The sequence below is a fragment of the Falco peregrinus genome, chromosome 6 (genome assembly GCF_023634155.1).
Source record: "Falco peregrinus isolate bFalPer1 chromosome 6, bFalPer1.pri, whole genome shotgun sequence".
Lineage (NCBI taxonomy): Eukaryota > Metazoa > Chordata > Aves > Falconiformes > Falconidae > Falco > Falco peregrinus.
The window spans coordinates 20,408,893-20,435,261 of NC_073726.1; the positions used below are offsets into that span (position 1 = coordinate 20,408,893).

Consider the following 26,369-nt stretch of genomic DNA (forward strand, 5'->3'; position numbering starts at 1 on the left):
ACTTGGACAGAGCCATCTTCCATATGAGTTCTTAGGAATCCAATGTTGTTGTTTTTTTGAGTAATTCTGGCTAAGCCCCATTGACTTTGTATCACCCGAGGTGTAAAAATCCTCAACCCTTATCACTCAGCACTCACCTAATGAAGTATCTTTAGAAAAAAGATATGGAGATATATTATTTAACCATTTACATCTGATAGTTTAGAATAGAAGATGAAAAAAGTCCTTTTTTTTTTTAATTGATAATAATTTACTTTGTGTAACAGGACAGTGCATACATGAAAGGATCGCAGGGCACAGTTTTCTCAGTAACTGTTTCTCATACAAATATCAACACAAAAATTGTCATCAGCTAATTTATTTCAAGACTAGTGTAATTTCTGATAGTGACATTTTTAGGGGATTTCAGTGATTCAGCTATAATAATTTATTTACAGGGTAGACTAAAGTCCCTTCTTTCAAAATGGTGATTATATTTCGCCCATCCTAACATTCCTTGGCAAAGTTACATGATAAAAGTACATGTGAATACTATATCAAAGAACACAAGCATGTTTTGTCAAAATATCTGTAGGTATTTCCAGTTTTTACTGGAAAAAAGTAACACTGAACAGCTGCTAAAAGATATGTTTGTATCAGGAGGACTATTTATTGAGGAACAAATATACATGTTTCTGGGTATATGGAATCATTCCTGTTCTTAGCAAGTAAGGCTTAATGTCTGCTAAGAGAACAGCCAATAATTTTTTTCTCAGAAAGACAATATGCACTAGAGAGACTGCAGACAAAGATTCCGGATATTTCTTTTAAATGTCTACTGATAACTTCAAATAAATTTTTATGTTCCTATTTATGTAAGATAGATAAAACTAGCAACTTTAATATAATATCATTAACATATGCTCTCTATTAATTCAAAACAATTTAGTTACTGTTATGCAGTTGCCTTTCCCCCCCAACAAATCCACACTCTTAAAATAAATACCAAAAGGAAAAATGTAAAAATAAATTAAAAAAAAACAAAACATTTTCTTACATGCAATGGATAATGAATAGCATGGTCAAACCCAAACAGCATGCATGAAGGCATTGGCATGGCAGAGGAGGCATTTATGAAGTTCACATTCCATTCCAACACACAAAGGAACAGAGAAGAAAAGAAATGGTAAAAAAAAGAAAAGAAAAAAAAAGCCATCACATCAAATCAAGGTCAATTTTCATTTCAAATGATAACCTGGGCTAGCCATAGCTGAGGAGTCCCAAAGACAAAATAGTCAACTTTAAAAGGCTGTCAAAATTCAAGTATACATTAACTGTTTGTTCTTATTTTTTTAAGATGCTATATCACCACACATTCTTTAAAAGATACTTATTGACTTTTAATAGATGAAGAAACTAAGCATGTACAGATACATTATATGATGTGCCTGAGGCACAAAGAAATCCATTATCAATTAGCATAGAAAATTCCTAGCCCCGTACTTTAAATGGAAGAGTATTTTCCCCGCTATGTGTTTTTCCCCGAATGTGTTTTTACCCGTATTTGGGCTCCATATTTTTTTCTTCCAAGGTTGCCATTTCATGGGGTTTATTCCAAGCCATGAAGAAACAAACTTACTGTTCAGTTTGCTCTTCTTATCCAGTCATGCATGTGACATGACCAGAATAAGCGCAACACCACCACATTCACCAGCACAACTTAATAAAACAAAACAGAAGTAAATCACTAGCAATGAAGCATGCAAATAAAGGGAGTGCAATCTATTTTCAGCATGACAACTAAAGGCAAAGATCTATTATTTCAGTGGCAAATCAAGAAGGAAACAAAGAAAGAACTGGTGCAGCAACATAAAAAAATGTTCATTGAAGTCATTGTCATGTGTTTTGGGAGGTCAGTATTCTCACAAATTCTATGGAAGGCCTTCTTTGTGAGTTGCAGGAGTCTAGTTCCTACTCATACCTGCAGTACTAATGAAGACACAGGCTGTTAGGCTTTTAAAATAAATGATGGTAAGAAGGCAGCGAAATTCTGGGTCCCAGAGGGAGACCCAGGAGCATCTGGAGTGGATGGGAGCCCAGAGTTTCTGCTTTCTCCAGTGCACAAACAAAAAATCCAGCAAAGAGGTGGTTTTCTACATGTGGTATAAGTGCAGCCAGTTGATGCTCAGTGAAATCACTGACTTGAATTAGATCAGGATTTTACACCATGTTTTTCACTGATGGTGTTTGCAAGCCACCAGTTTTGCATTATATATTCCCATATGTGTAAGAAATTAACAAGGTGTACTGCACCTAATTTTGCTATTTTGATAATTACGTAGTTAATCTATTCCTTTAATGATTTTTAAGTTTTCATTAAGTGTTTTCTGCTCAGGGATTGCAGATAACGTAAAAAAATGTTAGTAATTTTCTTTTCCCTGTTCAGGTTAATGGTGGCTAATTGTCTTGGAGTTGGGTCTGCTGAACTGAAAAACCTGATGTAAACAGTAGATAAAACGTATGCCTTACTCTGACTTCCCCAGTGAAAAATTGAACAGCTCATTCAAATTGTGTGATGTTATACAGCATACACTGTACAATAAAACTTGGCAATAAAGTGGTAAGAATTATCTTCTCTTGACTTTGGATTTATGCAAGCAAAGCTAGCACAAGTAGTCTCTTTTTTTTTTCCCCAGTTTTCAAATTCATTTCAAAATCTGAAGAATAATTTTTACAGCATGGCTTTAATTAGCACCTATTAGTAAAGCACCATAATTTAATGGAATGCCCTTCACTACAGCCAATAACATGTTTTCTATTATTTAAACAAGGAAGGATGCAAGCTTCATGCTTTGGAAGCTGTCAAAGTAAACAATTCTCTAGTTAGATTTTTCCTAGTAAGCAGGGCAGAAGCTTTCTAATTGTATTTCCAGGTCTACGCATTGTAATGCACTAATCACCTCCATCCAAAGTTACCTGTACATTGGGTCTCCTTTTTCTCAAATTAACTTTTGGTATGCCCACACCAATTTGCTGAAGTAACAAAAAAGCAGTAATTTATATTTTTACACTATTAGTAAACAGTCTACTTATAGAACTGAAGTCTTCCCTCAACATCTAAACTCTCCATTGCACGTTTACTGGAAGCAGAGACTAGCCCTCATTCCAATCAAGAGTTCTGAGCTCTCTGTCAGAATTACACACGGGTTTTGTCTAGGGAAACAAAAACCAGACATACGTTAAATGGTGTGAATTAAATTAACACAGAGCTCTCCCTCCCACATACTCTGCCAGAATTAAAATACAGAATTAGAAGAATTTCACTTTTTGTTTACTGTTGTATCTGCTCTTAAAACCATCTCCTCTTACATTTCTTTCAAAACCATAAACCATAAGACAAAACACTGGACTCTACTGAATGCATCTGGAGTTTTTGAACTACCATTAAAAGGATTTTGAATAGAACCATAATGAAAATTTAGAAAAGAATACTAATCTTTAGACCAGATTAAGAAATTGAATTATTTAATGTTTTCAAATCTTATCTAATTAAGACCAATCTTGTTAACACATGCTTAAGGCACTCACTTCAGTGACTGTTTATTTGGTGGACTATCCACCTGTTCTCTCCCAGGACAATGGGAAAAATACATGCACATATGCACCAACACACACAGAAAACTGGCAGTAAAACATAAATTAAGCACGTTTAAAAATATAACTAACTACACAAACTTGAAAAATGGTATTTCAAGTAGTTTAAAATTACATTAAACTGAAAGCTAAAAAAAAAAAAAAAAGTCTCCTGTGTTATGCTTTGACATAGTTTTCATGTGCAAATAAGAACATGTCGGGAAATTTCTTAATGATTTTAATATGCTTTTCAACCTGCCTTTTTTTAAATTTTCTCATTTGTGCAAACAACTTTACAAGTTCTAACTTTCTACTTGCTTCTTCTTATGAGATGATAATGCAAGACAATTTCCCAAAATATTGTGTTGAACCAGTTGTGATTTGAGGTAATAGAGTTCAGAAGGAAAGCAGAAGACATTCAGAAGAAGGGACCATTGGAAGTTCAATACACCCTCACCTCTTCAAAGGTAAAGACGTAGTTATGGTTTAGTTTACATCTATTGAAAAATTGCTGGCAAAGAGGGTTAAGATGGTGTTTGTTAATAAGTTAACAGCTACCAGGAGGTTCAACTAAAATTAATATGACAAGTTAAAGAAAGTCCATGAGTTCTAAATAAATCTGTCTTTGTAGTGTACCTTTGTTTTAAAACGTAGTTCTTGTATCAGTCTGAATAGCATGCACCACCCCAAACAAACTGGGAGTGAAAATGTCTAGTCTGTGTAACTGTTAATAACAACAACAATAATAATAACGCATATGCTTAATATTACATTTAGACATTATTCTACAACTTAAAACATATCACTCATAAAATATCCTTTTTTAAACGTACTCTAAATCAAACATTGGAGCAGTATGTAAAAGCATCTCTGGACTTCCATACCCTTTTAAATGACACAGAGAAACCATGACAATTAGTAACCTCATCACCCATCTCAGCCTGCCTAGGTTTAGTAGGGATCAGGTGAGTTTTTCACTCTCTAAAAAAAGTTCTTTATTCTCCGGTGTTGCGAGTTTGCACTGCAGTATAACAGCACATGAGATGCACAGAACCCATAATCATCAGTTCCTCACCAGATTGTGCCTAAAATGAAAATACTACATTGCTTCATTTTATATTCTTTCTATTAACAAAAATATACTTTCATTTGCATATAAGGAAAAGGTAAATAGACAACTTGCCATCATGTGAATTTCTAATAGTCTCTAATAAAGAAAAGATTCAGTCAGTGATGATGCATATATCAGTCTCGGAATAATTCATCAAGTAAAATCACCAAATCAAAACATTCATGTTTTAACACATGAAAACCTAATGCTTATATCCAGAAACCGGAGTCCTTCTGAATTATGAAGGCTATATAATAATTTTATTTTTCTTTTTTCTTTTATTTGTAAAAGGTTCCTTTCAAAATATATCAAAAGGCATCTTTCTTCAATAGTTAAAATCAAGTTATTCTTTCTTCTCTTAAAAAGTATTTTTTTTCTTTCTTCTTTTGTTACACACTTGGCAAAAGATTTCAAACATATTCATTACTTCACCAGCAAACTAATTCAAATATTCACAATGCTGCCTTCCCCCAGCTTAAGAATTAAATGAATCATTAAGATATGTAGATGAATTCTTAATTTCTTTTTCTGTCTTTGACAGTTAAAGATGGTGAAGTACTGAACAGGGGTGTGTGCTATCCCTCTTGTAGCTATGACAGGACTTTCTGGTGAAGAAACAAGGCAGGACAGTCACACAGTCAAGAGAGATCAAGGACTTGCTGCTGTTCTGCCACAGTAATATGGCTGGAAGGAATAAAGGCTGACGGATATGCATCCAATTTACAAAAAAAACCAGTATTTCCATGCCTAAAGGCAGCAAATACAGGTCTCCATTACTTCAGAAGTTTCTCTGAAGTGTGCTAAGTCCTAAAAATTAAATTAAGAGTAAGGTGCCACTAAAGTTTAAAAGCCTTATTAACCTTATTTGCCTGTGTACTGACAATTGCATTTATCTTGGCCATATATTGCTCAAACCATCTTAATGAGAAATTTTAATACTGACAACTGAACTACATGGATATAGTTTGGTCTTCAGTACAGTAATTCGTTATTATTTCTAATTTTTATCTGTAAATAATCCATATGTTTCAATCAAGAGTGAGTTTTTAAAACTATTTTTAGTTAATTAAATTTTAACTTTGTCTTTTATAAAATGCTGCATTTTTGCACTGTGAACTGAATAGACAAAATTTGCTGAAAGTATGTATCTAATGGAATTAAAATATAAGCATTTTTAAATACTCCACTAAACAGAAGACTGAAATGGAGAAACTCTTCACTAAAACAAAGACTAAAGTTCTGATTTCAGAAAAAGAATTATCCATTCATGTAGAAATATCTCATCAAAGCCAGGTATGCAAGTTATTTAAGAAGATACGGGTAATGTAGCAGTCCCTACAGGGTCAGGACTACAGTTAATGGATATAAAGCCAGACCGAAATCTTGGGTTTAAACTTTCTGAAATTTGAGGCAAGTTGTGTTCTAATCATATTTAGATAAAGATTTCATCTTTAAAGATGAGTTTTCTCAAGTTGAACTACTAAAATATCTGGCATTCTGGGAAGGAGTGCTTGGCTAGATTCATCCCAAATCTGCAGCTCACATTTCAGCTCTGCTAACCAGGAAATAAGCAAATAAACAAATACAAAACTACAAGTCAAATACGTTGCATTTGCCCCTGATATCTGTTGTTTTGCAAGTATGCAAGTTTCAATTTCTGAAATGAGAAAGCATCACAAAATAACCATGTGCGTGAGTAAACTCCTCAGTTTACTTCAAGAGCATCTTGTAACACACTGCAAGTTCTTCACAATGACCTTACAGCTATACCACTAGTTGCATTGATATTAATACGAATATTAAAAACTTATTTCATATATATCTAAATGTGCATGCAAATATACATATTTTTAAATTTTTGATAACCAAATTCAATACAAGTCAATGCTGGCCTTTGTTTTCACTAAAGTGGATTTGGATGAAGCCATACATGCACCACAGATTTTCCTGATGCTTCCACAACTGGGAACTCTTTACTATTGCTCTCTAACACTTTCAACAGACCTTAGTTACTGTCATTTCTGACAATGTCCACTTATTATAGAGAAATAAATTAGAAGGTTTTGCCTACCTTTGGTTGGAGATTTGGGTGAAGTAGCACATACCCATTAGGATCAATTGCAAAATAGTATCCATTTGGACAAAGCTGAAAGATAGAAGTGAAGTTTAGCATTTTAAGTTTTTAAGTAATAAAGAAACATTAGTTAATGGCTTTCAAGCAATAGTCACATTGAGGAAAACGTATTGCTTCAGGCGTCATCAAAAATGTGAATTATTAACATGGAGAAAATAATTTCTTAATGTCTGCTCTCTCAGAATCATAAACTTGGAGAATAAGTTAAGTTGATCAGACCTCTGGAGGTCACCTGGTACAACCTTTCACTGAAAGCTGAGCTAACTTCAAAATAAGATCCAACTTCAAAGTTGAACTAAGTTTCACAGGGTCTTTGCATATCTCCAATGGCAAATGTGTAGCTTCTCTGGGCAACCTGCTCCAGTGTCTAACCACCCTCATAATGACATTTTTTCCTTCTTTCCAGTTGGAATCTCCACTGCCACAACTACTTTGATTGCCTCTTGTCTTTCACTCTTAACCTTCAAGAAATATTGAGGCCATCTTCTCTATAATTCCCATTAGGTAATCCATTAGGTTCCTTCTACAGTCTGAACAAACTCATCTCTCTCAGCTTCTCCATACGTACCATGTACTCCAGGCCCTTGGCCAATCTAGTGGCTGTGGGCTGGACTCTGCTGAGTGTCTCAGGGTATTTCTTACACTGTGTAGATCAAACTTGGACACAGTACTGCTGATGCAGGTGTTCTCTGCACAGTTGGTCTTCCTTACTGCAAGGGCACGCTGCTGACTTATGTTCAGCTTGTCCTCCACCATGACCCCCAGGCCCTTCCCTGCCTTTTGAGGCAGTCTGCCCCAGCCTGTACTGTGGCATGGGAATGTTCCATTCTACATGCAGGACTTTGCATTTGCCTTTAGTCAAATTTGTGATGTTCCTTTGCTTCCTCAGCTGTTTTTTTCCACAGTACTAGTTATTTTCTTAGAAATTCTTCAGTTAGATGTCTAAACATATAAATCAATCATACTGAGTACAGTACAGACAGATGTATATTAAAGAACTTTTCTATAAAGAACTGCATTATTATTAGCTGAAATTATCATGCTTTAAGCTACGTGAAAATAATTACTTGGAATATATCCCCCAATGTAAAAGCTGGCTTTTACAGATGCATCCTGATGGACAATTCACACAGAAACACATATATGGCTGGAGAGAAAACCATCAAAAAATCTGCAACAATGGAAAAGGATATATGAAAAGAAGCCTGCTGGTATTTTGACTTGCATCCAGTCATTGCTGTATAACTTAGGAAAGAGCATGCACAGGAATCATACATAAATCATACATAAAGAGAAACCACCAAACGCAAGCAACTTACCGTAAATCTGGGTGTCAGTTTTTTTATGTCCTCCAAAGAGACATCAACCCCCATTACTCCAAGAATCAGCTGATTCTGGTAAGATTCCAAAATGTTAGAATATGTTTGACATTTTTACACTGCAGAATAGCTGCAACAGTCAGTGAATTTTGATTTTGCCTTCATCTCTTGTTTAACAGATACAATTTGAAAAGTTGCCTATTTACTCATGTCTGTTCTAAATATTTTAAATAATATCCAAGACATTCAAAATAACACTCAATATATTCAGAATTTAGTATAAAATATGAAAATTGTTTATGAAGATGAATGTGAATGCCTTCCTGGATGAATAAATAATAAATGCAAGAACAAAACAAGTGAAAGCCAAAGTGACACATTAATATTGCCATTGATGTAGTTACTAAATTACTAGCACCAACAGAGAGCTACTATTGCATGCTTAGGCTGGCAATTGATAAGTGAGACCCCAAAACAATTAACCTATTTTGGCTATGGTATATTGATGATTGAAAAAAACACCCAACAGAACAAAATATAAACAGTGACTATAACAATCAGTTCCCATCATTTGAAACTGGGGACTCAGGTACTACATTTACTTCACTTGTAATTTATTTTACTACCACAGAAAAGGAGGGCTGTCATTTAGATGGTATCACCTGAGTCCCTTCTCCATATTAAATAAAAATGGAATAGATATTGGAAGATGCATCTTTCAGTCTGTAACCTAAAATTCAGGTAGAGACATAAGTTAAGCAGATTCAAGTTCTCCTTTTGTTCCTCTGTAGTAGACAACGGCTGCTTTACATCTCAGAAAGACACCCTTTGATAAACAGTAGTCTCTCACTTTGCAACCAGACTCAGTGAATTCCAAGCATTATCTTGTAGATAAGATTATGAAACTTTTCTTTTTTTTGTTTTGTTTTTAAAGGGAAAATAAGTCAACTATTCTGAAAGTAAATTAAATAAATGGCAGTTATCTAATTTGTATTTATCTATTCTAAGTCTAGGTAATATCTGAAAAAACAAATGAAAGAATATCTTGCCTAAACTTCTGTATATTTTGACCTGAATGAACACAAGTATTACACCAAGTGTAGAGTATTTTACAACACACTGTAAAGCATATTTTAAATCTGATTTTTTAAAAGCAGAATTTGGATTTTGTGACGAGGACATAAATTGATTCCATATCAGCGAGTAATAGGGATGGGTAATTTTATTTATTTGATACTTAGATTTTAATCTAAGTACACTGTGCTATTTTCTGTTATCATTACAAACAATTTAAACTTTCTACATCATTGCTTTTTACCCTGAAATGTCATAGCTTCATAGAGTTGTTGTAAGTTCATGTGTATGTTCCTTTCTTGGCAAGGCCTAAATAATATAATCATCTGCTTCCCATGTATTGAGCACTTAACACATTCCCACTGCCACCAGGTCACAGAGATGGATAAGGGAATGTCATACCCTGAAACTGAGAACTGAAAAAGGGTGATGTGCATTTTCTTGTTCCCAGGAGGTTATCAGGTAACTAGTGACGACCCCTTTGTGTCTGACATACAAGACAATTAAACTGTAGAAAGCTCTATGGAAAGACATGTTTTTCAAGGAGTTTAGCATTAAATTTAATTCAGATAACTTTTGGGGTTTGGGTTGGGTTTTTTGGGTAGTTTTGTTTGTTTGTTTGCTTGTTTTCTTTAAGTAACAGCTTACTATTTTCCCATTTTGTTCCTTTGTCAGGTTGAAGACAGGTAGAGTTCCTGTGATCACAAGGCCCAGCTCCTACGAAATAACCACATACAGAGAGAAGAATAATGACTTTTGAGTTAAATAACAAATATTGGAGTATAATATATTAGAACAAACAAGGAGTTACTGTAGTTAAACACTAGATTAGAGTATTGAATTTTATTCGTAAAAAAAGAAAAAAAAAGTAATACTTCATTGATTTATACAAAAAAATAATTTTTTTGGTGCCCATGTGTTAGTAAGAATAATAAATTACTTTTTAAAAAGAGACGGTGTGCAACAATTCAGGATATAATAATTTTAAAACCCCTAAATGTTATGAAAACATGTTTACAGCTACAGTACCCACTATGCTAAAAAACCCAGATAGCTAGAGTAAAAATACAGAAAAGAAAAAGGAAAAAAAAAGGAAAAAGCCAAAACAAACTTAAAAATGCTAAATAGGTTTGCAACAGATACATACAGGCAAAATCAACAGAAAAATCCAACAGGTAATGCTACTAGCTTCCATACCATCACTACTTTTCAATGGCTTGCAATAATGTCTATCATCAGTTTTGCAAAATCACATAGTCTCTTCTGGTACTGAAGCAAAGAATTTGCACTTACTTGGGATGATACAAGAAATTTCTTTTTCTTTTATTAACAGTCACAACTCATACTTAATATAGGATCCAGAAAACCATACATTTAGATAGCTCAAAAAGTTTGGCTTCCCCCCCCCCCCCCATTCTAAATTGTCCACAAGGAGATTTCTACCTTTATTTTTGCTAATGCTTGGGGTTTATTTCAATCTTTTTTCCCCTCACTGATGCTTACTCTTTCCATGTATTTTCTTGAGGAACTGTATAACTTTTGCCCCTTTGTTTCATTAGAAAAAAATAAGCGAGAAAACTTTCTTAATCCACCCTGATGAAATCCATTCCCCATTTGCCCAGTCTAGCAGTGCCTTTTTGAGTTTTAAACCATCCTTCGTGAAATTAAGTTTGTGTATCAAATGAAAGGTGATGAACTCAGATGAAAGGTGATGAACTTAGAGTTAGCAGTGTTACAAACAAGGTGAAGAGAGGGAGAAGTGAACTTTTTAGGAGTATTCTAAGAAGCAAGAAATGGTGATCAATCAGAAGGAGAGGTGGGTATCTTTTAGAAAGAGCATTGATGAGATATATAATGAAACAGGAGTGGTACGTATGGGGGACAACACCCTTCCCCTGCCTCAAAATGCACAGTCAGAGAGGACAATAATTGTGAACAAATTGTGACTAACTAGTAAACCTAAAACTATCTGAAAATTCTGGGATTATCCTGCAGAAAGTGAGGGCACAGCAACACTGTAACAGAACCTGAAGAAACAGGGCAAGAAAAGTGGTGTGAATTGCCACAAATACATCAAATTATTACAGTCTTGAAAGACAGCCTCAAATGAAAGTACCACTTTAGGATTTCATAACCTGAACAACTGAAATACGGCCTCATGTAATATACTTCCCATTATTTTAGTCTTAGCCCCAAAACAGCTGCTGGACAGTATAAGAAAAAGGATAAGAAAATGTCCAGTGAGGCACAAGCAGATTTGCTTTAGGAATTTTAAGATAAAGAACCAGTGCAACAACTTAGGTCCCAGTCCCTCCTAAAAACAAGAATCAGGAAAAGGCTCCAGAGTGGATAAGATATACCTGTGCCTCATCTGTGCCTCTCATCTGTGATGTAAAAGTCCACAAATTTCAGTCTTTATCTCAACAGTTTAGCTTGGGTTGTCCTACTTTTTATAAATATCTATGTATGCACACACACAAATACATATATATACACATATATAATTCTGTATCCACAAACACACATATATAACACATGAATCAAGAAAAGGTTGAAGGAAAGACTGAAAGTACAAAGTAACACAACAGAAGCCTGCAGGTATCACTCGTTTTACTTCACAAAACAGATCCCTTTCTATCCTCAGCTACAAATTTAGCTTTGGCTTTACAACAGGATATGTACAGAACATATGAACTTTCGTCATAACATCCTTTATGTTTCCAGTAAGTACCTCAACAGTAACCAAGAAAACATGGTTAATGAACTTCTGGCCATTGAAATTCCAAAGAAAAACTAGTTCCTCCGTGTCACGCTCAGTTCCATGATGTGTTGATAAAAAAATTACAGTAATGCTGAATGACAGGAAGAAGTGGATTTTGACATGACATTAGATGACCATGCGAACTTGGATAAATACATGGCTCCAGATGACCATTTTGCAGTAATTTTTTGCCTAGTTAGAGTTACTCAGAAGAAGGTTATCTAGAGCAACAGATTAGATTGCTGCTAATAATACTTAGCATTTCGTAGTTTCCTGAATATGTTTGTTTTACAAGACCAAAGTGATAAATTCAGCGGTAAGAAAAGCATTTCATATATCTTTTTGTTTATTTCCTCATTATATACACTGCCCAATTAAAGAAATCATTACCTTGAGCAAACAAGTAATTACAACAACCGTGATAGTTTAAAGATCCAAGTTCAAAATCTGTACAAATTCCCAGTAACGACAGGTTTCATTCTGCCTGGAAACTGAGTCCTCAGAACTTTAGAAAAAGGACCTTTATAGTTCTGATTTGCTAAGATTCTTCCTTTACCAGAGCTAAACACAGATCATACCAGAGCATCCAGATAGACATTTGTCCATTGGACTTGTTTGGCTTTCTCTCCAGCTAAAACCATCGGTCTTCCCAAAACATCCAGATATTCCTGCCAAAAAGTGTAATAAACCCATCAGAAGGCAGTTATTATATCAAAGTTCAGAAACAGTATAAAAAATAATAATGAATTAAAAACAATTAAAAGATCAGAAAAAGAAAAAAAGGTCAGAATTCACCACTAATACAGGAGTAGTATTTAATTACGTCTTTAAAATTATACTACCCAATAATCGATTTTCAGTTTGAGGTATTTACTGCCAAGGCAATTCCTGTGTTTCAGTCTCAGTCACATGGACCTTACTCATCCATAACCACTGCTCTCTTTCCACCAAGTGAGAACTACAACTATTTTTGTTCCAAAATTAATTGATAATGACATAATGAAATTACAAGCAGATCGCTGAACCCAGAAGAGAGAGTAGGCGATGGAGGATGCAACAGCTAGGTATGTTAAGCTCCTACAGCAACTTGCGTAACTTCTATTGAAACAAAAAAAATCAGACTTATAAAACCTCATAGTCCCTGTGTTCCTTCAGTTCAGGAGTATGGGTAAAGCTGGTGATCTTAGGAGATGTCAGACTTCTGGTCTGGTTCGGGAGTGGATGCCATCAAACTTGTTTCAGTCTTCAACTTTTTCTATTTGTCTGATCATATTAGGGATATTTCTTGCCAGACACTATCTGGAAAAGCTTAACAGAATCAAAGGATTCTTATTCAAGCCAAAAAAAGGACTTATTTTCTGCCAAAAAATGTCATGCCTGGCCTTGGAAGGACAAAGAACTGCTATGATATTTCTCCGCTTTTCTGGACATGTGAATGCAGGGACTTTCAGACAAAACTGAAAAGAATATCTGCTCATCTACACTGTCAGCTTGGATCACGTCATATAATGCCAGGGTCCTCTGCCCTTAATTCTCCACACACATCTGCTAAAATATTCCTGCATCCGTCCTGAAGGAAAAAAGCTGTGTCTCTCCCAGACTGGTTGGATCAGTCCAGGAATCTCTCCTATAAGCAGGATGGTACCAGGTCACACTCTTCCTGTTCAGATACTCTAGCAAGAGCTATATGCCCTCCCACACATCCATGGCCTTTTCCACATAATATAAACCCTTAGGATCATGCTAAAAGCATGGCAGGAGGCAGACTATGAATGTTTAGACACATCATAAAAAATTACTGGGTTTATAGAACTTTATAAAAACATTGCTGTCATGTCCTAGGATCCAAAAGGGACCATGAAAGGCCAGAAGGGAAAATGAGCCCCAAACAGTCCTTGTGCAGAGGTCTGCAAGATACAGATCTCATCAAATGCTACGTTGTGTGCACATAGCCTGCTTTAGAGGATGCTAGTGTGACTAGTCTATGTGCAAGCTGCCGTGGGACAGCTGGCTGGGGAAACAGGGATCACATTTTAAATTGGCTTACTGCAACCAGTAAAAAGAGAAAAGAAAAAAATCACAAAACTTTAACAGAATATTTCTTCATATATAAAAGAAAGCCTTATTTTTTACTGTGTTCTTAATGTAGTGTATCGTAAAATTTAACTGATTCAAACAGAGGTGAAATGTAAGAGAGTTAAGAACAGGAATTAATCCACTTCTTTGTATTATAACTGCACCTGGATTTGGCCAACACACTTACCTGGGTGTTTATTCTTATGGCTCCAATGGATGGAATTTCATAGTAATAGCCTAAAATTTGGAACAGAAATAATGCCATCTTACTACAATATATTGCTAGTCTCTTAATCTTGAAGAATTTAATTTAGCTTGTAATTTCTAAGTTAATTTTTATAGAAATGATCACGTATATATGGAATACTTTTTTAGTTGATGTCACCACAACACGTAGCCATATATGATGGGTCCCCATGCCATACGGGCCAAGCTAGTTACTCTTAAGCAGTGAGAGTATATAGTGTGTTTCTACTCAGATAACATATTGAATTTGTACTTCTGAATTCCTAGTTATTCTCATGTGCAAGTATATTTAATGGCCATTTTAATAGGCAGTGACAGCAACATAATTATATGGGGAATGCATACAGGAATACAAGTATAGCTACAGTCTGCCACAATGGTGAAGTTTATAGTACAAAAAATATAAGGCATTCTGTGGAAAGGATGAAACAATGTAATGGGTGTTTCTTCTAACTAAACATCAAAAATGTCTTTAGTCAGCGTTGATTCTATAATTTATTTGTTTTAATTAAAAATATTGCCTGTATGCACTGATAATACTGAAGACAGGCACTGAGATCCAGCTGCAGACCAAGTAAGCTGTAAGTCAAATTGAAAAGAAAGGGGACAGGACTGGAGAGGTAAGAGTACCGAGGTTAGTCATTTACTTTGCCATAAACAATGCATGACTTGATAATAAATTAAAAATTTTAAATAACGAAAAATGAAATAAAACTTTGCTTCTTTGGATGTGCAAACAAATAAACACATCAATTTTGGACAGAATATTATGATCATTTTGCCTCAATAATAAGATGACATAGGTGGTTCTGCCTTAAGCCAGCTGGTCCTCATTTGTCTTAGAACAAAGGAGTTCACACGCACCCAGTATTTTGAGATACAAAGACGCTGGTCAAAAAATCCCTATTCAAAAAAACAAATGTTGGTTTTCTGTAATTATCTGACAATACAATCTGCTCTTCATGAAGCTGTAGTATCTTGCACATAACTTGCCAGCATATTGAGGGATTCATGAAACTATGATACATAGGCTATGTATACAGGCTATGGATTCTTCTATATAATTTTTTCTCTACCTATATATTTCTCTTAGCTTTGGTTTACGTTATTCTCATGCCTGAGAATTGTATCTTAATCTTCTTCCCTGTCAGCCTTATTTTTCAAAACCCTTTGTAATTTATCCCACCTCTCACCTCTTGCTTCTCACTGATTTGCAAAATACTTTCTCATTTTCAGTCATGTCTGAAATTGCTCTATTTAGAATATTAAACAATATTGTTTGATAATTTCTCTATTTTCCATTTATCTGTATTTATCTCATATCTCTTCTTCCATAATTATGTTGTAAGTTTTTTAAGAGACATCTTTCTCACACTCTTTTTAAATGATTCTGACCACATTTTTCATGTAGAAATTCTAGGAGAAAGCATTTTACTTCCTTACCTACACCTTTTTTACTTTTTTTTTTTTTTTTTCCTACATAAAGAGATCAGGGTAAAAATAAAAAATGTAAGATGCTCTTAGAAGCTGAAATCACAGCAAGAAAAATTTTGATATTTCCATCAAAAAAGGGAAAAATAATGCAAGTCATCTGGTCCCTTTTAAGTTTAGGAGAAAAACAGAAAGAAATCCAACCAGCCAACCAACCAAACAAAAAGTCCCTTTGTCCAGATCCCCTTAATATAAAACAGCTTTTCTTCATTTCTTATCTGTCATCAGTTCCATCTTTTCATAGATGGCTATTACAACAAGCATTCTAAAAACTGAAACATAATATTATTATTTTAAAAAATTGATATTTTTCTTACAATATAAAGTTTTAAATAAAATTATCAGAAATAAATATACAAGCTTATTCTTTTATATATAATTTCATATACACATTGTTTTGTCAAGTAACTTTTTGGACCTTTTATTAAAAAATTCAATAAAGCTAAAAATCAGGCTGAAGAAAAATCTGTAATTTGTAGTGATTAATAAAGATATCACCTATCCAAAGATTTAGCAAAGAACAGTCTCAAAAAAACAATCAGTACCTTTATTTTCACAGGCCATCCACTGTATGGGTCCTTTGTCATAATTATGTTGACCAACAGAAAACGTGAACACACGTACCTACGCAAGTTAAAAAACAATGGAAATAACTACATGTAATTAATTAGCTGTGACTCTCAAGTTAATGATATTTGATTTTTTATACATTTGAACACAAAAAGAAAATGGGGAATTTTCCATTTTTTATCACCACAATAGGTACACTGTTTTATGATATTTTATGTATTCTTATTATTTGGTCCATGAGGTAGAACTCAAGAAGATTCTTCCATATATCTTTCATACTTTAAAGCTCTTACATTTGTTACCATCCATGAACTATTTAAATTTCTTTTTCCTTTTCTTAGGGTGGTGATTATAACTCTTCGTGTTTTGTTATATTAGCTGACATGACCTCCTATCAATATTAGACACTCACCAATTAATCAAAATGAACATATTTACTGCAGTAGAATTCAAAACAATGCAAAACTGGATTTTTTAGGATATAAAATAATTTCAGGGAAAGAAATACAAAATTTTCAGATACTACAGAAAATAAATTCTTGTGTTCAGACTTTCAGTCTTTTTCATATAAAACCACTAAATAAGAACAACAGAGTTTCATAGAAGGGTCAAGCTTCTGATATTTCACTTTAAGCTCTTGATATTTATTAAAGCTATCTGTTTTATGAAGAAAATTTTATTCTGTTTAGTTAATGCAACTCCAATCTATCTCAGTAACTGAGGGGAGTCATAGTTTCAGAGGAATTCACCAAGTTCTATCCAGGTGTTGGACTGAAGACAGGCTTTTCAGCTGAAATTATTTTCCATCCAAATTGTCTGATTCAAAAGAAAAATTAAAACCAAAAGCTGATATTGCTGTATAAATATTAAAAATCCTACAAGACACACAGAAAAATTATGAATAGTATGCTTCAGCTTCTGGCTGAATATTTTGCTCCAAAACTGAGCATTTCTTTAAAAGGAGGGGAAAATATTTTCCCTACGGTTTTAATAAGTCGCTCATTATTATCAAGTCCCTCTGAGGAAATGTCCAAGGACCAGATTGCCTTTTCTTTTCAGGCACCTATTTCTTTATGGACCTTTAATTTACCAATTCACTTCACACATCACAGCTCACAACATGAAATCAGAATATTAATTCCTTTCTATGGAACTTCATAACTATGTTTAAAATTAAAACGTAATACAACTAATTTGCATGCAGGCTATAACTGAGTAATATGCTAATGCTTTATTTAAATAACATTCATAGCATAAATTTCAGACACTCCTTGTAAATTACTGATCATGGCTAAATTTTGAAATTACTATTTATACAAATTTTCATCACATATTTATCATGTGTAATTACTACCTAAACCTTCATTTGTCAAATGAGCAACAAAAAATAGTGTGACATAATCAGAGCTTATGTATTAACCAAAAGCTGTAGAAATAGCTCCAAATCATCAATCAGCAGCTAGCAAACAGTGAAACTTTATTAGTGTTGACCCCTGTATGCAAGGAGGGCAAACCAAGCTTTGTGCTAGTTGTCATATTTAATTAACAATATGTTTTGATTTGTTTTATCCATACAAGCCCTTTGTTTCTGCAGTTACAAGAAGATTTAAAGCAACTAGCCTGCTGCACTGCATGCTGATTCAGGTGCTTGTTTTTTTAAAATACAGGAAAAATGTGAAGTTTTTCAATAAAACTAGTAAGACTATCCCAAACAGGGTCATTTCTCAATAATGAGTAAAGCCAATTACATTTCTGGTTATGTAGGCAAGTACGGGAATGAACATACATGTGTGACAGCAAAATTTTTCTCTCATAGCTCATATGGATAGAGACAGATGAAAAATACCTTCTATTACCTTGAACATATCAGTATCAATAGTGTGAACCTGACTTCACCTGATAAGTCTACATTTCTTTTATATTTTTAATACTGTATCACATTGTAAACTGAAGCTCCATTTGCCATCCTCATTTGTTCTTGACCTCTTTTACAAAACGTCAGCTATAACTCTTCTAATGGATCTTTCTGTGTCTACTCAATTAATGTCTATTTTTCCTAACCTGAATATCACGATGTTATTTTCTATTGGTATCTCTGCGCTCACAAGGTCTCTGCCTGCTGTACTCCTGTTATTTTTTTGTGGACTCACGTCTCCTCCTAGTTCAGTGTCCACTAAACACTTGATTCAGAACATATTCTCAAAAATTATGGTACAATAAGAAAAAACCCACTGAAGGCCACTAGGTAGATAGATGAGTGACTTGATGTCTCTTTTGGATTAAAAGTAACTAAGTTAAGACAGAGTCATGTGGATTGCTTGTGTGTGTATAAAACACGAGTCAATTAGACTGGGCTGTCTAGCATTTGATCTCAAACGTAAAAATGAAACACTGAACTGGATTCAAGTTGCGAAATGATATGTAATTTAGGGAAAAGAAGCAGCATGTAAAATCTGCAACAAATCTATAAAGAATTTAGAATTTAAATTATTGACAACAAGCAGAGGACAATATATTTGATTTACTGTTCCTTGGGTAATTAACAGAGATAAAGAACTGCAATGAAAATTGGAGTTTTTAATTGTTACTTGGTTTGGCAAGAGGGTGGAACATTCAAAAGAGTTTTCTTTTTCCTATTGCCTCATCTGGAATTGAGTAGAATGACAGACCAGCTGGAAAAATGAGTCAGCAAGTCAAATTAAACAAGCCAATTTTAGCAAAAAAACATGCTCTGTACTAACATTTTCTGTGAAAGGACCCAGAGTCAGCCAAAGGACTGAGATACATCTGTCTATACCTTTTCCTTATAGACATCTCTCCAAAGAAGACAAAAGGCTTTTAAACTGAAAAAGACAGATTTAATTCATTTTAATAGGGAATTTAGGACTGAGAACATTTGGAGCAACTAGATCAGACACAATGGCTGTGAACACCTCTCCCTTTGCCTGTCCTTCCTTTTAAGTTTAGTTTCAACCAACTAAATGGATTTCTGAGTTGAAGAAAACTGCTAAGTACTCTTTGATCCCTAGAAGTCGTCTTCCATCACCATCAAGGCCTGGTTATTTCTTCTCTGTGCTTCTCTACAGCCTCTTATGTTCTGCATAAACTACAGGTTCCTGGGTCCTTTTGCTATGACTCTTGCTCTCCACCATCCGCACCAGTGGGTGGACACTTCTGTCCCCCGAACCATCTCCCAGGGAAAGTGCAACCTTGCCTCCATACAGGGGAGATCCATTTATTGTCTTCAAAAAGAAACATAACTTTCAAATCAATGAAAAATAATGGAACAACCAGAAAAATATAGGAGCTGTATACTTTCTGATTTTCAATGGGACTGTTCAAAGCAAAACACTTCTAGAAAACTCATACCTTTAGAATGGAGAAGAACTAGAGACAGGCACCTGCCAGCCATTTCTGCCAGCCCAGTCAGCTACAGCCTTGAAACTGATTTGAAATATGTCTTAATTTCTACCACCGAGAGTTCAAGAACAGAGCTGTGTTAGTTCTATCAGGAATATATTGTGCTGATAATGGGTAGCTAATTCTCTGTATTTTTCTCACTCTGAAACTAATCATGGGACAAAATACAAATCTTTTATTCTTTGCATTATTCATTTAAAGTATATAGTAAAGCAATATACTTTAAAGTATATAGTAAAGCAATATACTTATTAACAAACAAAACAAGTGTAGAGTTAATGTAAGGATAGCCAACGAGTGAGTGTCACAATACGCCCAGGGAGGTTGTACATTCTGCCTGCTTTGAGGTTTTAAAGACCAGACTAGGTAAAGCCCTGAGCAACCTGGCTTGGTCTTACTCCTGATGTTGGACTAGAGACCTCGGAGGTCGCTTGCAACCTACTTATCCTAGGACAAAGGACATCAAAGGAAAACAAGCAAAAAGTAGATGAAAAAGAAAGCTACATAAAATAGAGGAAGAAGTACTGTACTGAAGAAAATACAATTGCCTAATTATAGAATTCATTTGCTTTTAATTTTGTATTTCTTGCTAGCAGGAAAAGCTAATAAGCCCCAAGGTGAACAGAAGGATTCTGACTGCTACAGATATTAGGGGACAGTGGCAGTCAAGAGAGTTGTGATGGAGACAGAAATTGTGAGCTACCCGTGAAAAGACTGTTTTCCCTACAGATCTCAGTTGCTTTTTACCTATCTCATTTGTCCGGTTCGCTATTGGAATAAAATAAAGATTAAATTAGACTCTTCCTTTGGATGTATCATGTTATGAGTATTACAGAAAATTAACAGCCTGAGTGAAGTTAATTTGAAGTGTTAACCAAGCACAAAAATCACACTTGCTATTTAGACCACTGCATATACGTGTAGGCTATATGTGTAGGCCTACAAGAGTTTGAGAAACTGCAACCACTCTGCAAGCAATTCAGAGTGGATGAACCTGCATATTTTTTGGCAAGCGTATTATTTGTCTTTAATTCTGTGCTGCCTCAGTGACAGAACTCTCAATAATCATTTATGTGCATCTCTCCATTTCTCTGCTTAAGAGGAGATTAACTGGCCTTTGGAGAGATGTGTATCACTTTGTCAGATATCAAGAGAGTTGCATGATCAATTTACTCAACTAGATCTAGGCAAGATGAACCTCATCATCTTATGTCTATCTGGTAAAAATAGCAAGCATGCATCTTCCTCTACCACTAGATAAACAAACTGACTGAGTCAAAAACTGATCTCATCAAATCATGCAACTTCAGTTTTCATGGTGACAGTATGACTTCAGAATTATTTTAATCTGGCCTTTATAATTGCAGATAAAGCTTCACAGGCAATCTCTTTTACTATAGACCAAGAGAAGCTGTGGTAAAGAAGAATAATTACAATTCTTATGAGGAGTGGCTGAGTCTGGAGAAGAGAAGACTTGGGTGATCTTATTGCTCTGTACAACTCCCTGACAGGAGGCTGTAGGCAGATGGCGGTAGGTCTCTTCTCCCAGATAACAAGTGACAGGACAAGGAAATGGTCTCAAGTTGTGCCAGAGGAGGTTTAGGTTGGATATTAGGAAAAAATCATCACTGAAGTGATGGTGAAGCACTGGAACAGGCTGCCCAGGGAGGTGGTGGAATCACCATCCCTGGAGGCATTTAAAAACTGTGTTGATGCGGTGCTTAGGGACATGGTTTAGCAGTGGGCTTGGCAGTGCTGGGTTAACGGTTGGACTTGATGATCTCAAAGGTCTTTTCAACCTAAATTATGCTATGATTCTATGAATAAATATTTCCACAATTCCAGCATGGTCCAGGAAATTATTTTTCCCACTAATGTGTTTATAGGTTAACAGATGAAAAATTGTTTGTGGTTTGAATTTAATACATACATTTCTGAAATAAAAGGACAACATACCAAGCCTATTTTTCTACGTAAAATCATAAAACTGCTTTTGTATATTCCATTATGCACTCCATCACCTTGTAAGTATAGCTTTTAAACTACTTAACCATTTTGGTACTTTTCTGGTGAAGATCAGGGAAATGTTAATGTGGTTTTCAAGCTGCCACAGTTAAAACTGTGAATGCATTTTTTCTTTACTGTCTTTACATCCATGGCAGAAATCTGAAGACAATTTTGGATTCCACTATGAACTGAGGCTAGAAGACATTTATGACCAATTTGAAATGAGAACAGAGCTTCAGAAGATGATCTAAAAACCCTATATAGTAATTAGGAAACCACCTAGGGTTAGCCAATAGGAAGCACCAAACAGAGTTTCACATAAATTCTGGTCCATAATCTGTCATGTTGAACGCTCAGTTCAGGACTTCCAGGGACGCAGTCCTGAACTATTTGGGTTATACCTATAAAAATAAAGCAGCTTTTTTTTTTTTTTTTTCCCTGGGAAGCACAGGGAGAAGAAAAATAAAAGTTCTGTGTTTAACAGCAGGGGTAAGACTCACAATGATGTGCTTGAGGGAGGTTTTAGGATCCCTCAGGCTATATTGATGCAGTAAATAAAATGGGACATAACCCATAACCCATTTTCTTTCTCAGGCCATGAGGGCAAGTGACACAGCCTGGCTCACATCTCTACAGCTAAATTATACTGCCATCCTCCCTCCCTGTCCCCCCTCACCATATTGGGTGATCTCATTATAAAACCTTTTGGGAACAGGCCCTGGCTCATGCAACCCCCTGAACCAAAACCAGACATTGTTCAAAAGAGTTGGCTGCCACAGGCCAAGAACCATACTGGTGGATGTGTTAACAATTAAACAATATGGATAGCTGTGGATATTTTACCAGCCTACACCCTGGCCTGGGTTCATTGATTAGTATCTGGTCTGATTCACTCAGATGAGTAAAATTGGGGTTTTATATGATAGACCTAGCAAGTCTCACCCTTTTCAGACTGATAGTAGCAGTGGTGCCACTAATCTTTTAAGTGAGAGTTCAATACTCATATAAAAAAAGGTCTGAGTTCACTTTTCTCAATTTGAGCGAATTCACAGCTTCTATTGCTCTCAATACCAGGCTCAAAAAAGTTCAGATCTACGGTTTTTGTATGTGCCTCTCAGACTGCTTCCACTTTTTGTCCTTAACAGCAATTGGGAAAAACACAGAGATGACCTAAGCAGCTGGGTATGAAAACTAGTCAGGTGCTAAGGTTGTGAAGATTTAAAGGTCTAACTCAGAATGCAGAATAAACAATCCTATGTCAAATTAGGAAATACCAAAATGGTATGATATGCCAACAGAAATCTTTTATATTTATGACTACATTAGGATCTGCCCCTTGCTGTAGGTACTCTCTGAAAATATGTGTAGACTTGGGGAAATTGGGGAGAAAAAGTCCATATGGGAATCAATAAGAATTTAGGTCTCAAATATTTACATGTAAAGATAATTGCAGGCTAGACTTCTTTGAATTTATAGACATTAATAAAGTATGAATACATTTGGAAAAACATCTATTCAAGCGTTTCCATAATCGACCCTCTATGCTCTGATTCAGCAAGGAATTTAACTATGCAGGTAAGCCCCTTGACATCAATGGAAAATGCTTTAACTGAGGCACATATTTAAAGACTAATAAAGCAGATCCTTAGAGCTATTTTTCTAGATATTTATCCACAGTCAATTACTTCTCCCAGACCTTCCATGTGTATTTGCAGTATTTTCTACCAATATCTTTCATTCACTAAAATTCAACCTCAGAGTTCAAGCTGCAATGCTAACTTATGAGTTCTTAGTCTAATTATATCCTGTGTAATTACAGTCTAATAAAGAAAAGAAATAATGACAGTAAAAACTAGCTCACATTACAATCTAATGTTAATCCTTCTATCTTAAAATAAAAAGAAAAAATAAGTTTGTTACATATGAGGAGATTATTGGAGAATCTCACTTGCTTTGGATATGGTTCTAGACTGATAAAATAGGCCCAAACCCATTTATTGGGAAAATAGTTCCAAGAACACTGATCTGCAGTGTATTTATATACAATTACACATCAAAAGGAAATAAACTGAAAATTACACCTGAAGGTTTCATAACACATGCACACAATGAAAGATGCATGTTCACTGAAGAAGTCTTTAAAGTGAATACAGTGAATCCCCAAAATGTTTATCCGGAATTGCAGTGTTTCAAAAACTAAAAAATTTGTATTCTCTGGCTTTCTTTGTTTCCTTACAAAGAAAACATATCTGCATGAAAATGGGGATATTTTCTAGTGCAGAGGTTGAAAACACTATTATGGTTAACATACTGGAAAGTTTCGGAATTAACACTCTCACAGAACTAAAAAATACTAATTCAGTTACGCTGTTCTACATCTTCTCAGTGCCACCTTGTGGAACCACAGCAACTCATTCCTTACTCTCTAATGGGCTAGCATGGTGTGCCCCTTCTGTTCTGCCATACAGCTAAACGTATGAAGGTATAAATACCCTGCTGATACCTACCAAGCTACCTCTGCTACATTGACTATAATTAGATATGGTTACATGATCCTTTAAGTCTTTACCTAGTTTAGACATAATCTTTGATGAGCCAGAAGTATCACAGATGTACAAGCAGAATTATTCAATTGTGTATGCTCACAATAACTTAATGTAGGAATACTACATAACAATGAGGAGGCTATGTCCTCTGCACTACACTGTCTCCACAGGTAAGTTTTTAATCTCAACATTTTCTAGATGTAGGTATGAAACAGCTCGGGTTTATTAGATTTTTACATTAGTCTCAAGAACAGCAGTAAGGAAAAGCTGTGCTTTCAAAAACACTGGTAGGACTTCACAATGATGTGCTTGAGTTTAAGTTTGAGAGTCTGTTTGGCTATGTTAACCTTACAAAAATTGGGCCTTGGTCCACTCTCAAGCCTTAAGAGCAACTGTGGCAGCAGAGCCTACATACATGCACAGCAGCTGAACCACTGCTCATTCCCTCTTCCCGTTCCCTTGCTGCGCAAGGAGCAGTCCCAGCACCTTCTGTGTGAGTGTGCCAGCTGGCAGAGGCTGAAAAACTCCCAGGTTTAACTAACAGTTAAAACATAAAGGATTGCAGGACAGTCTCCATGCCCACGTCTTGGCCCCATGTAAATTACTAATATAAATGGTGCCTCAAGACATTTAGATTAATGTGATGTTTCCAACAGTGTAATGCAGTTGCTGTATGCTTAGCTCATCCTGCTGAAAGGCAGGGATGGATTTTATCTAGAAAACCCCAAAATAGTACTCAAGTGGTCTTCTCTGATGCAGGCTTGTGGCTGTAGCTCTGGCTCAAAGAACGCCAACATGCTGGTTGCTTTTCCTGCGATTTCCAGCAGAAGTGCTGTCCTCACCAGATCACCCCATACCACCTCAGAAATAAGCATCAAGCGCTCGGTTTGGATCAGGTGGTTTTCTAGCCACTCATCCTGTCTCCCCGTCTTCAGATGAAGAAAATACACTGTCACCTTTTTTAGCAATTCAGCTGTTTAATGTTTTACTTTGATTACCCGGGTTCTATTTAGTCAGTTGATCTGTTTCCTTCCTTGGTTATGTTAATATCAAAGTCTCTTTGCTGAAATTAAAAACAATTAAATTCCTCCTTTCCCCAAGCTACTTCTCCCTGACACTCCACATTTAGCATTCCCTGGAGAAAAAGTCATTTTTTATGAGATTTCCTTGTAAATTTTGTGGCCCATATCAGGAACCAGACAAAGGGGTTGATAAAGTAATTCCCCCCATACCCAGGATTAAAAGCATATCAGGCATTTCTTTGATAGTCAAAACAACATTTGGTGGCAGCTGAGCAGCTGGAAAGGACCATATTAATTAGAGAGATATTTACAGTTCATATTGTGACACTAAGCCATCTCTTTTTTTCCTTTTTTTTTTTTTTTTTTTTTTTGTCCTTTGGCCTTATAAGCCCTGGGGAAGAAATATTACAAATATGAGCTAAGCATTTAAAGGAATATTTAATTTGTCATTGAATATTTCAAACACTAATTTTTATCAGGTACTCTGCTTTTTCTTTTCATGCAAATAGTCTTTGTTTGAAAATACTGCACTAATTATCCCCTTTGTATAGTTACTCTCTCTGTTTTTTACTCCCATTGCTCCAGTTCTTGTACAGCATGGAAAACAGTGACTGAAACTAAACGGTTGCAAATGCCAAACAGTCATATTAGAAGAAGGAAAATGACGGGGGAAAGGGAAGGGCCATCGGAAATTCTCATTTCCAGCAGAACCCATTTACAGGAAATCTTACTCTCTGGAATTATCAGTTATACAAAGTTCACGTCTAATTTTACAATGGCCTCATCTTCACGGGAACATGACAATTCTAAATGAAAATAATATAGCGTGCTTGAAAAAGGGTACGCCAACTAAGTGGGTGAACGGACTTTTCTCCACGTTCACATGTTGTATCTTGGAGACTGAGCTGGGAACAGTATCTTCAGATCACCTTACAAGAGGGAGATTTAGGGATGAAAAGGCTTCAGGTTTAGTTCCCCTT

The 26,369-nt window shown here is 35.4% G+C and overlaps 1 protein-coding gene across 11 annotated transcripts in view; it reads right to left on the reverse strand.

The window, feature by feature from the left end:
- Positions 1-26,369, reverse strand: part of CACNA2D1 (calcium voltage-gated channel auxiliary subunit alpha2delta 1) — a 433,534-nt gene that overhangs the window by 48,726 nt on the left and 358,439 nt on the right. For 5 of the 11 annotated variants that reach the window (XM_055808425.1, XM_027795375.2, XM_055808424.1 and 2 more), the window contains exons 13-18: positions 16,370-16,448; positions 14,275-14,324; positions 12,590-12,679; positions 9,899-9,967; positions 8,177-8,251; positions 6,795-6,869 (exon numbers count right to left, since the gene is read on the reverse strand). In XM_055808425.1, coding sequence (XP_055664400.1) covers positions 6,795-6,869; positions 8,177-8,251; positions 9,899-9,967; positions 12,590-12,679; positions 14,275-14,324; positions 16,370-16,448 — 438 coding nt within the window. Of the gene's footprint in view, positions 1-1,036; positions 4,337-6,794; positions 6,870-8,176; positions 8,252-9,898; positions 9,968-12,589; positions 12,680-14,274; positions 14,325-16,369; positions 16,449-26,369 lie in introns of all 11 variants that reach the window. The other 6 variants (XM_055808421.1, XM_027795371.2, XM_055808423.1 and 3 more) reach the window with 3 other exon arrangements.